Here is a 13,098-nt window from a genome sequence, read left to right as displayed (position 1 = left end):
ATCTAATATTGCATAATTAGTTCTCATAGTTGCATACGTAATTATACATCAGAATTTTACATGAATTTTATAATGATTTTCGGAAACTCTCTCATGATTACATTACGTAATTACTTCCTCCGGACATCCTACGATTTTGGAAACAATAAATATTTATATGGAAAGATTGTACAGTGGATTGCACCTTTAAAACGCGTATAGGATACGGAGCTGGCAGATTGTCGAGCGGCTACTGAGTTTCGTGACGTTAATGACTCAATGAGTGCATTCAGTACTACAATCGCTCACTGAGCATTTAATGATCTCTTGTACCTGTATTTAGTCTATATTTTTAAATCTAACGAATATGTCAATCAGGTGCAAGAGCTCACCAAGTGCTCAATGAACAGTTGTAGTACTGAATACATCTATTATTATCTCTCATTATCTATTATGTATTAATATGTATGCGTCAGGTTAAAACAATTTTGTACAAAAATGTTGTATTTATATTTTTTTTTAGCTTTCAATATTCACCTCTATTTTCATTTTAACTAGTTATTAATATTGTTTACATCTGCGGTTTCGGATGGATTAACTCCGAACATACATATTAATCTGACATAACCGATGATTTTAACTGACTGAGGTAACGAGGAAAAAGCACGACTGATAGGAATATTCAATTATCACATCTGATGGCGATAAGGTGTCGAACGAGATAGCGCTCGGCGAAGTCGACGGGAGGCGATAGAATATCGGGGGGGAAGACGAGGACGTCGCGACGCGACGGTGAGACCGAGGGCGAGGGCGAGCGCGAGGGCGAGGCAAACTAGCTGCAGCGCGACGAGAGGAGCGGTCGCTCCGCCCGGCTCAGGCGCGGTCGACCGTCGACGGCTCGCGCCTGTTACTCCGGGACCTCGTAACCGCCGTAACATAATGCGACGGCGAAGTGGTGTAATCTTCTACTTCCTAGCCACGATTTAGGGCCATTCTTCGCACAGCCTCGGCCGTACTTTAAAGCGGACCACCCCATCGAGGTGCAACGACAGAAAAAAAAAATGTATCACTCATCGCATGAACGAGAATGATAGTATTAACGTGGCAAATACGCTCTTTCGAGAAACTCTTAGACGAACACTCGTGCAAACAAGTCAAGGAAAGACACGAAAGCGGACAATTAGTAGATGATAGAGTAGGCGCGGCCGGTGTGGCGGCTGCTAGTGGTGGCTGCCAACGACGGCAACGGCGGCGGCGGCGGAGGTGGTTTTCTACATTTTCGCCTTGTATCGTGTGAAAATTAACGTTGCGCTTACCTGCTTAATCGTGAGTCACCTTCTCCTGTTTTGTGATATTCACGCTGTGTATGTCCGTCGCTGGCAGTATCGCCTTAACACAGAATCACCGGTTTTTCACGTACTCGCCGCTCTTTAGATAGCGCCCCTCGCGTGCCAATCGCGTCCGCCATCTTCGATGAACTGCCAAATACCCCTTCTCAGGCTGGCCAACCGCTGCGCAAGCTGAAGCTAGCTGTGTTCTGCGCATCTCGTGTGTTCGCTGCTTGCAAGTTACATTCGCGCGTGCGACGTCTCGCCCTTTTCTCATCACTCTATATATATATATATAAAATATTTATATTCGATTCTTTTTCTTCTTCCTCATCTTTATGTCGTCGTATTAAAATTAAATTAAATTGTCTTGTCAAATGTGTTTCTTACAAATTAGTAAAATTTTGATTACAAATCAATTGAAATATACGTTGCTCGAGTATTAAGGAAATTCTAAAGACGTCTGTTTTATCGATTAAACGCTTAATTCGTGTATAATATTTATTTTTTTCCTCTTTTACAAATTCGAAAATCCTTTTTCAGGATTAAAATATATACATTAATCCATGTCTATGAGGTGGAGCTTTTATATATCAAGAACGACAAAAACATCGAAATTGAGATTCTTCTTTATATCTTAATCCAATATGGAGCTCCAGAGCTACCAAGTCGTGGCAACATTTGCTTGAAAAGTTGTTCAATTTATACTTATAAAATAGCTGTAGTCTATAAAACTACTCAAATATTTATGATAAATATTTATTAATATTCATTTTTTGAAATGTTATATAGACATTTTATACATATTTTATATAATAAAGCATTATTCGAAATATTATTAAATTTTAAAAAGTATAAACTAAATATTTTATAATATTTATAATAAATGTTTATGATTTATGCAATCGCACAAAAATATTTGCAAAATACTTAAAATAAATCTTATAAATATTCATAAATATTTTGTAAATATTTTATAAATATTGTGTGCTGTCTGGATAGTTTGCACGAAGAAACAATATAGAATTTTTAGAATTGGACTTATAAAACGTTAATTAAAACGTCTAATTAAAACGTTATACGAAAATTTATGTATTTATGCGTGAGATATTTATGTACAGTAATATGTTAATGGCATGTAAGTCATTTGTTTTATCAATTCAGTAGAACTTACACACATATGATTTATATGTGATTGACACATTACTACAGTACACACTATTATAATATCGCACGCACACAGTTTCTAACTCATACATACAGTTTCTAACTAACTCATACACATAGTTTCTAACTAATTAATCGTTCATATTAGGTATCTAAGCCTAATATACTGAGAAAAAATGCTGTTGAATCAACAGCATCAGTCTAATTGAAAATAATTTTGTTAATTCAATGACAGTATTATAAGGAGATGCTGAAGGAGTATTACCGATAAAATTCTTTTAATCTTTTTGACGTTTTTGTTCCTGTCGAATTTCTTCGTAGTGCACTCCCCTTAATGAAACAAATATAATGTCATATATTCTTCAATAACCAAAATACTTACCTTAATTATATTATAGTAACAGTTGGAAAATTTTTTTATATCAATCATATATGTAGTCACATTAAATAAATATTTTATTATTTTAATTGCATATGAAATAAAAGTCTTTTATTATACAATTGAATTTAGTTTATATATATAATCAATTAAATTAAACCTATTTATTTAATTGTATAAAATAAATAAATATATATAAATCAATGTAGTGTCAATTTCGCACGGGCGCGTTACGGCAATACAATTAATCTAATACAATTAAATATCTCTTCAAGTTAATTAAAACAAAATTTACTTTATCTAACAATTTTTTGTATAATTTATGATCAGCGTATGATTTATAAGCAAATAGAAATTATATGTATTAACAACACAACTGGTTGATACGAGGGGTATCCAGAAAATAAGTTCCGTTTGTATTATACGTTTAGTAAGGTCGATGTATGAGCGAGCTGACAACACAGCATTAAAGAGGGGAAGCTACCGAATAGAATGAGCGGTGTTCGGCGTCAGTAGCTCGTGAAACACGGTCAGGAGAGGTTATCAAAATGGAGTCCTCCACTTCGCGTCCCGCCACCTCCATTCCGATTCCTTCTCGAGTTGTTTTGCGCGGCATCATTCAGTTTCTTTTTGCTCAAGATTTTAAATCGGTTGATATTCACAAACAGCTTGTTTCTGTATATGGAGAGAGTGTGATGAGTGAATCTATGGTGCGGAGATGGGTCCGAAAATTTAAGGCAGGAAGACATTCGCTTGAAGACGAAAGTGGGAGAGGCAGACCCTCCCTTATCACGGATGAGTTGACGACAAAAATTGAAAATGCGATTCGCAATGATCGTCGTTTAACTTTAGATGAACTCCACAACCTTTTTCCAGAGATATCCCGAAGTCTTATCCATGAGATCGTTTCAGAAAAACTCGAATTTCGCAAGGTTTGCGCCCGTTGGGTTCCCAGAGAACTGACTCCTCTACACAAGGCCACACGAGTGACTGCAGGTAAAGAATTTTTGGACCGTTACATCTTTTTACGAAACTGAAGGAGTCCTTGGCCGGAAAACGCTTCCAAAGCGACGAGGAAGTTCAGACAGCTGTAACTAACTGGATTAAAGAACTGGCGGGAAGTTTCTATGCAGAAGGGATTTCGAAGCTTGTTTCCAGATATACAAAATGTATTGAGATTGACGGGAATTATGTAGAAAAAGACTAGAAGTTGTCAAGTATTATCCATGTAAATTTTAGATTTTTTCAATAAAAACTTTATTTGTAAAAAAAAAACGGAACTTATTTTCTGGATACCCCTCGTATATAATATAATTGAAATATGCAATTATCTAACAATGTAATTAATTTCGTTATAATTAATAAGAATATATCTTATAACTGATTAAAATACTTGATTTAAAATACTCTAACAATTTTTTTAATTATATAATTGTATAAATTATTTATCTAGATGTAGTATGCAACATTTAAATATTACATGAATCGTATGCATTTGATTTATAGGCAAATAGAAATTATTTTACATTGATTACACATCTGCTTGCAATCATTAATACATTTATTCGCGCAAGACATAAGGACGCCTCGAATAACAATTATTGAATGCTAAAGTGTTCAGACAAACATGCGTTGTAGCTCAGCGTTAATGTGTTAGATGTTATCACCTCAGAGATCTTAGATTTCAATCTCGTCGATACCGTATATATACGTTTTAAAAAATTCTAAAAAATATCTGATGCGTAATTGTAATTAATAACAAATAGACAAGAATTATAATATATAAGAAAGTAACAGTTAGCGCGATACTTTGTGTGCAAGTATAATAACAAAAATATAAAAACAAGTATAAAAACAAAAAGATTTAAAAGTCCATTCTAATAAAACAATATTTTGATACGTATCCGTACGCGTTTCAACTTACTTCAAGTTATTCTCAATGGAAATTGAACATATTAATTCGATTTTGTGCAAAAAAAAATAGCAATAATCATCCCAGACAGCACACAATATTTATAAAATATTTACAAAATATTTATGAATATTTATAAGATTTATTTTAAATATTTTGTAAATATTTTGTGCTCTTAGATTATACAGGTCATAAACATTTATTATAAATATTATGAAATTTTATGAATGTATAGTAAATGCTATGAAAATACTTAATAAGACATTATAATTCAAATAAATAAAAATACTTATTAGAAATATTTATTTATATCTATCAATATAAATATTACATATTTAGTCTATATTTTAATGTTATTTTGAATAAAGTTTTATATAAAATATGTAGGAAATAGCTATATAATATTTCAAAAAATAAATATTAACAAATATTTATTATAAATATTCTGTGCTGTCTGAGATGATGCCAGGCGTTCACTATATCAAAAAGATTCTTTAGATTCATATCCCAGTTTACTGACCGGAAGGAAATGAGAAAAGTGAACTCATGAAGTATAATATAATAGAGTATAATAAAATTAAGGTTGTAAAAAATCATCAGATTATTATATCATTCATAATCAAATTCATGATCAACCTCTGTGGTCTGTAATAACCAAAAGTCTTCCTAATAAAAAATATTACTCTATTATTTTGGATTAAAATAGTTGTATATGGAAAGTTAATTTTGTTAATAATTATTAATTATATATATCACAAACCTTACAAAATCATCAAAGTTTGTCAATAGATCTGTTTTTTATTGCTGCTCTTTTTGAAAGAGAGATTACTATTTTGTTAGTACATACAGTGCAATAAATTGAAGTGGAACAAATATACGTTTGTACTTTAACTTATTGCACCGATTCAGAGTGCAGCAATAATAAAAAACAGACTTAATAATACGCCGCGCGTTTCACCGCTAATTCAAGAAATAAAATCAAATAATTACAATTAATAAAACGTAAAGCAATCATAAGATGTAAGCAGTAAGCAAATTGGTTAAGAGTAGAAATCATAGTAGAAATCATAAGACCAATAGTAAATCCAATGCTATTTCCTTACGTTTTTTATTACCATGAGCTGATGTTAGCTGATATTGAGTGTAGACGAACATGTAGCCCGTTTTCTGTTTCTGCACTAGACTGTTCTAGAATTCTCTTTCTCACTTTAAACAAATTAAACGTATACCTATCTCACTTTAAATTCCAAAAGTGTACACTAGGGCTGTGGTCAAAGTCTCGCTACAAATGCTTTGAAGCATTTGATGGACCAATTAGAAAAAAGAATTTTACAAACTGACCAATTAAAAAACGCTTCAAAGCGTTTGCAGCATCGTTGATCGTACCTTAGTTCAGCGACAGAAAACAGACCTAAGGATTTATGCATCGGTGTATTAGTCGAAATAATAATGTAGGAATCGAAATTAAATATGTCGGTAATTTATCGACATTTTTTTAGTTCTGCTTAGAACAGAGTGCGTTCCCGTCGAATTTCCTTTTAGTCTGCGTCACAGTATAAGTTATGTATTTCTACTGTGGCTGCGTTCGGATTCTCACCTGGATGCTCCCAGATGTCATATTATCTTTGTTGTTTACTGGACGTTAAACAAGGATGACATGACACCGAGGAGCACCCGGGTGGGAATCCGAACGCAGCCTAAGCACAGTATAAGTACTTATACTGCTGTCTAAAGTGGTTCTACAGTAAAGTATCGAAAATTTAGGGTGTCTTACCAGAGTCTATCTAAAATCACAAATATCTACATAATTTGGATAAAACTACGTGTATCTTAAAAATAGTATAAAATAAACAATATTTAATATGCAAAAGTAATGGAATAAAAAGAAATTAATTTTTTGTAAAAAATTACTTTTGTAAAAAACTTTGTTTTTGTGAAAATACACTTTGTCATTTCAACAACAAAAATATCTTCCTAAAATGACTGATGACTTATTACTTTTTTGTGACCATTGCAATCGTAATTTTTTGTAACTATTGTAATTTCTCTCTTTTTTTTTTTTTTTTTTTTTTTTTAGAGAAAGAGAAAAATGCATGGTAATGTTTGTTTGCAGTTAGTCAACAAATCGCCTCCGATCTGTCATTGATACGTTAAAAGTTACATTGTCAACATTTTTTTTCTCCTATTTCGTCGGTAACCTATCCTAGAATTTTGCACACGTCAAGCTCGGGGTATTTCAACTTCATTGTATTAAAAATTAGTCATTTCTATGGTAACTCGATTTACTGTAAAACCATCTTAATGGGAAAGTTGCGCTGCTATACTGAGGTCATTGCCGGAGCTGGTAGAGTAATAGGTAACAGCAATCAGCATGTCAGCAACGATCAACAGTACGCTGCGACTGCCGTGGCAGGACTGGCAGGTGGCAGTTGGTGCCGTTGGTGCGTTGGTGGCAGTCGGCTGATAATTCGACAGTTACGAGTCGTGGCGTGAAGCAGTCTTTACCGTCCTTGGCAGTCTGTGGCAGTCTGATTTTCGTGTCGTTTGCATCGCTCGCAGTACGGCTCCTCGCCAGTCGAACTACTTATATTTGCTCTGCTAGCATCTATTGTCAACACAAGACTGTTTTGTCAAGTCGATTAATCGTCAATTAACGTTAACAATGGCATCGTACGTAACTGATTTTTACAATAGTAAAAGCGTTTTTATTACCGGTGGCACCGGTTTCGTCGGCGTCTGCTTGATAGAGAAACTTTTGAGATGTTGCCCTGATATCAAGAATATTTATTTGCTAATGAGACCGAAGAAGGGAAAGCAGATCATGGAGAGATTGGAGGAATTGACGAAGAACTCGGTAAGTGGCGCATTGAAACGCCTTTCAATGTTCTCCTACATTCTCGGATAGCCAAGATTGTCGAACAAAAGATTTGTTCTTTTTAATTGAATTTGTATCATTCATCTTTTCTTTTTTTTTTCAACGTGGAGAGAAAAAAGAGAAAAGATGAATCATACAAGAAATTTAGCTAAAAAGAATAGATATAAATTCTGTAAAATGTTTGCTATAAATTTTGTTAGCAGAAAAGCTAGAAATTTGATATAGAATCGGTGCATACAATGGGTGCGTTCAGCAGAATGCAATAATTTTGCAATTGTTTTATGATTGTTTCTGCTGAGATAGGATTATTCCTCTAAATCTAAAAATATAATAAGCGCGAAAAAACTTCCGACAGTTGCAAAATAAATTCTGCTGAACACAGCCAATATTGACAGAATGCTGATATAGCAATTTGACAATAAAGTATGAGGAGTAACAAATTAATGACACAAGTGAAGTAAATCAAAAATTTGTATTTTATTGCTGCACTGAATTCCATTAGAATTTTATAAAAGACTTAAACAGATATAAAATATCTGCTCTCTCTCTCTCTCTCTCTCTCTCTCTCTCTCTCTCTCTCTCTCTCTCCATAGCTAAACTAATATACACTACATTTAAAATAAAATATGCGTATATTTTAAATCTTACAAATGCAAAAAAGGAAATTCTAGTATAGTCAAACGCAGTGATAACAATATTGATATACAGTTTGTTGTACAGTTTAACATAGATTAGCAGCATAAGTAAAGCAAAATCTATGTTTGACAAATTCTGCTTTATTTCTGTTACCAATCTACTATCAAATTATGATTGTATTCTGATATATTTAGACTTCATCTTCCAATTTATTCTTCATCTCTTTCTAATGCTAGAATTGGAAAGAAATGAGAAATAAGTTAAACCTCGGTTAAGAGTTAACCATGAGTTGTGAAACTGGGCCTTAATGTTGAAATCTGTATGTTAAATGATAACTATAGATTTTCAGTACTGACAATGTAGAAATATCAGCTATATAATCTGATAGTAAATTAATGACAAAAATCAACAGGCTCTGTCAACAAAACACAAGCTTAATACGGATCTAGTTGATACCAATTTGCTAGTAATTTTTGATCAAATTTGTTACCAATCTGTTGATATATCACAGTTTACTTATCGAGTTATAATTCACTTCTACATAGGTCTTTAATCGAATAAAGGAAGAGAAACAAACCGATTTATTTAAGAAATTAATCGCAATTGCCGGAGATGTTGGTGAAGAAAATTTGGGATTGTCTTCACAAGATCGAACAACCTTAATAAATACAGTAGAAGTCATTTTCCATTCAGCCGCTACGTTGGACTTTGAAGCCGATCTAAAGACTACAACAAATATTAATTTATTAGGAACTCGCAGAATCGTCCAACTCTGTCGAGAGATTAAAAGACTCAAGGTAAACCGATGTTCTGAAAAAAAATTTAATAAGCGCTTATTCTTGCATTTTTGATGCGCTTATTCCTACAGATTTATCTTTATTTATTTGTTTTAATGTTTATGCATGATTTTCAATGTTTGCTATTTTAGGCGCTGGTTCATGTTTCTAGTGCGTATGTTAATGCAGTATTACACAACGTCGATGAAATAATATATCCTGCGCCAGCGGATGTAAATACAATTTTAAAGCTAGTTGATACACTAGATGATGCTACCTTAAATTCCAAAACACCAGAGATATTAAAAAATCATCCAAATCCTTATACATTCACCAAACATTTGGCTGAACACGAAGTATTAAACGGAGGTTTTCCAGCGACTATCGTTCGTCCTTCAATGAGTAAATTTTTATTTAATGGCATGATACGGGAGTTATATCATTATTATTTATGTTACTATATTTTAAAAAATTTTATATAAATTCAGTAGCGGGAGCATGGAAAGAACCAGTTCCAGGATGGACAATATCAAAGAATGGACCACAAGGTTTTATATTAGGTGCCGGTAAGGGTGTCGTAAGAAGATTACCAGTTGCAAAACATCTTATTTATGATTACATTCCAGTAGATATGGTCGTAAATAGTTTGATTGTTGCAGCTTATAATGTCGATCGTGACAGGTAATTCTGAAAAAATTTTGCATATATTGGGTCATCTAAAAAATATCCGCGGTTTTTAGATGACCCAATATTTTATTTTAAAGAAGAGACATGCACTTTCTTTAAATTATAATATTTAAATTATAATATTTAAGTTTTCTAATCTGTAATTTTAGCGACAAAGGGTTAAAGGTGTATCACTGTACATCTAGCACGTGTAACTCTTTCAAATGGGAGTTTATAGAAAAGGAAATTAATACCTATTTACACAACTATCCGTTACGAAGCGCCGTTTGGTATCCATATCTCAAATTTCTACCATCGCTCTTTTTGTTTAGAATCTCGGCTATTTTTGTTCATTTCATTCCTGCTTATATTTTGGATGCAATAACACGATTATGTGGAGGCCGTCCTATGTAAGGACTCAATATTTCAAAATATATTAGGTGTTGGAATTAATTCGTAGCGTTTTACAAGTGATGGGAAGTACTTTCATTAATGTATTTTTTAATGCTCATGTGAAATAAATAACATTCTTTCATTAAAAAACGCTACGAATTAATTCCAACACCTAATATATCGATTCGTTATGAAATTTCTTTTTGAATGAATATGTCTTTGTTATTTTTTCAGCCTAGTTCGTTTGCATACAAATATCAACAAATCATTAGAACGCCTTGAGAAATTTATCTTTCAAGAATGGAGATTTAATAATCCGCGCTTGTTACAGTTGCACGAATCATTATCACTAGAAGATCAAAAATTATTTACTCTTGATATGAGACCATTAATCTGGAAAGACTATTTTACAGATTTGATACAAGGTGTCAGAACATATCTTCATAATGAATCTCCAAAATCTTTACCGAAAGCACATTCCAAACATAAAATGTAAGTATATTTGTTGAATATATGAATATTTAATCAATGGTAATTACATATTTATAGCGATTGACATTTATATTTCAGTCTTACGATTGCTCATCTGGGTTTACAAGCTGCTCTATTAGGTTTGATTTGGTGGCTGATTAAAGTTTTATTTGCTACAACGTGGACAAAAACTGGTTTAGTTGTACCAATGACATATTTGCTATTTGATCAGTTATAAATATTAAAATATACTATATTCCAGTATAATCTAATAATCCATAAATACTACTATATACATAAGTACTACTAGTAATACTATATTTGAATATTTTCATTTATTCACACATACATAGAATATATATATTCATAAAATTTTTTTTATATACAGAAATGTATGCGTATACATACTATATGTTCTTTATATATTTATGCTTTTTATCTAAATAGGAACTTAAAGTATTTTTGTAACTCCTATTGAATAATCTGAATAAATATTTGAAGCATCATAATTAAAGAGTGAATTAAGCAGGATTTCATCAAAGATTTAAGAATGATTCCATCAAAATTAAAGAATGATTCCATCAAAATTTTATCAAAATATTAAAGTATATTTTTTCAATCTTTTTATTATTAACTTTTCAAGGATTGAAGTACATTATTAATTATCTTTAAAATGCTATATAAATGTTTTATTAAATTTTTGGGTGTTTAATGTAATGGATACGAATAATATTCACTCTATTATTTATACTGTTGCAAGATTTTATTACACCAATTTGTTACTAAATTTATTACATAAGTATATATAATTATATATGGGACATATTTTTAATATAGTTTTGTATAATTATATATGTAACCATTTATATAAAATTATATATAATATGAAACATGTTTTATCGGGAAAGAGAAAGATATTGGAACGAGTTGGAATAGACATAGAAATGAAGATATGGAGATAAATATAATTAATACTTAGATAAAACGAGTTATTAAAGGATAAATGTTTAAAGACAACTCATTGCAGTAAACAGGCTCACTACAAGCAGGTGTGCAAGTTGTGCATTGCATAAAGGCGTATTAATAAGAGGGAGTATGATAAATTAGTTTTAAAAATCCATTTTCCATTCCTAACACTAATTCCATGTACTCACTTTCTATCAGATTTAATTTCTTCCGAAATGAGTACTGTAAACCTATTCTCTAACGTTAAAGGAATTTACAAATACTCAGATGAATGACAGTCGATTTAGATATACCATTGTCTATATTTTTAAAAAATAAAAGTTCTCTGTCACTTGTGCGTAAGACCTCACCCCATTCTCGTATCATTAAGATTGTATCACAAAATGACTTTTTTTTTAAATTTGTTTGAAGCTTTTACTATTCGAAGATAATGATATTCTCTATACATACGTATTATTGAGGGGAAGGGGGGGGGATAACCAGGCATATTCAAAAGATAATTGCATTTGAAAATACTTTTAATATGTGCTAGACAAGGAATTCCCTGTGCCAGACAAGGAGCAACAGTACATTTTATAGCGTAAAAACGGTATTTAAAAATTCGCATGCTGGAGTGTCCTGTTTTATCATTAAATTTTAAAAGCACCTTTCTCATAACTGTGTTTATGGACTGAAAAATCCTTCTCCACAATTAAAGTATCGACAACAACGCAAAGCGCCAGCTACATTTGAATACGAAAAACGAAAAAAAATTAAAAACTTACAGTTTTGTTATCGGCTCCTGTAGTCAACACATCACAATATGTGTTGCATATAAGAGTTTCAGATCTTGCACGTTCATGAAAAATAGCTAGCGTATTGCGGAAAATCTAAACGAACAATCCCATGCTTTTAGAAACGCGGTAGGAGTTTTAGTTTAAGAGAAAGGTGCATCCAAAAATTTCGTTTGTATATTACGAGTGAAATTGACGTGAAGCCATGAAACTGAGCAGTATTTTAGTTCCGCGATATTCCGACAGCGGCGCTGTCATGAAAAGTGCGTCGCTGAACCATAGAAATGATCTGAATTATCGACCTACTCAGGCCCATATCAATCAAAACGTGCCCTGGTCAAAGTTTTTTCTTTTGAGAGGAAAAATAATAAAATAAATATGATATTACTTATTTCAATTTTGTTGAAATAATTTCTTCCTAAACAAGAAACATACCATATTATTTACATATGAATACAAATGAAGATAATTATTTTAATTATACTGTTCTGTCTTTTACATACATTTTATTTAGTAAATTATTGATGCATATATATAAAATAACATATACATATATATATATGTATGTATATGTATGTATGTGTATATATGTGTATATGCATATATATATATATATATATATATATATATATATATATATATATATGCATATATAATAGCATACATACATACGCGTGTGCGTATGTATGCGTGTGCGCGCGCGCGCGCGCGTGTGTGCGTGTACATATATACAACACATGTTTAAACTTTATTTACTGAATTATTTACACATGCATA

General features: G+C 31.9%; 2 protein-coding genes across 3 annotated transcripts in view; one reads left to right on the top strand and one right to left on the bottom strand.

Annotated features, from left to right (window-relative positions):
* The window catches only part of LOC105149754 (fatty acyl-CoA reductase 1), a 37,531-nt gene extending 35,929 nt beyond the window's left edge, over positions 1 to 1,602 (bottom strand). The window contains exon 1 of one of the 2 annotated variants that reach the window (XM_087408819.1): positions 1,296 to 1,602. The gene's annotated coding sequence lies outside the window, so the exon portion shown is untranslated. The remainder of the gene's footprint in view (positions 1 to 1,295) is intronic. The other variant, XM_011062382.2, reaches the window with a different exon arrangement.
* A 5,471-nt stretch (positions 1,603 to 7,073) lies between these two features.
* Positions 7,074 to 11,096, top strand: LOC105149752 (putative fatty acyl-CoA reductase CG8306). The gene is made up of 7 exons (XM_011062378.2): positions 7,074 to 7,619; positions 8,822 to 9,073; positions 9,205 to 9,454; positions 9,541 to 9,733; positions 9,889 to 10,128; positions 10,346 to 10,603; positions 10,682 to 11,096. Exons 1-7 carry the CDS (start codon positions 7,428 to 7,430, stop codon positions 10,818 to 10,820), a joined length of 1,524 nt encoding a protein of 507 aa, XP_011060680.2. The 5' UTR covers positions 7,074 to 7,427; the 3' UTR covers positions 10,821 to 11,096.
* Positions 11,097 to 13,098: the final 2,002 nt, after the last annotated feature.

This window comes from Acromyrmex echinatior, chromosome 1 (genome assembly GCF_024713525.1).
Source record: "Acromyrmex echinatior isolate Ae372 chromosome 1, ASM2471352v2, whole genome shotgun sequence".
NCBI lineage: Eukaryota > Metazoa > Arthropoda > Insecta > Hymenoptera > Formicidae > Acromyrmex > Acromyrmex echinatior.
The sequence above is the reverse complement of the archived record's forward strand: the minus strand, read 5'-3'. Positions and strand labels throughout refer to the sequence as shown.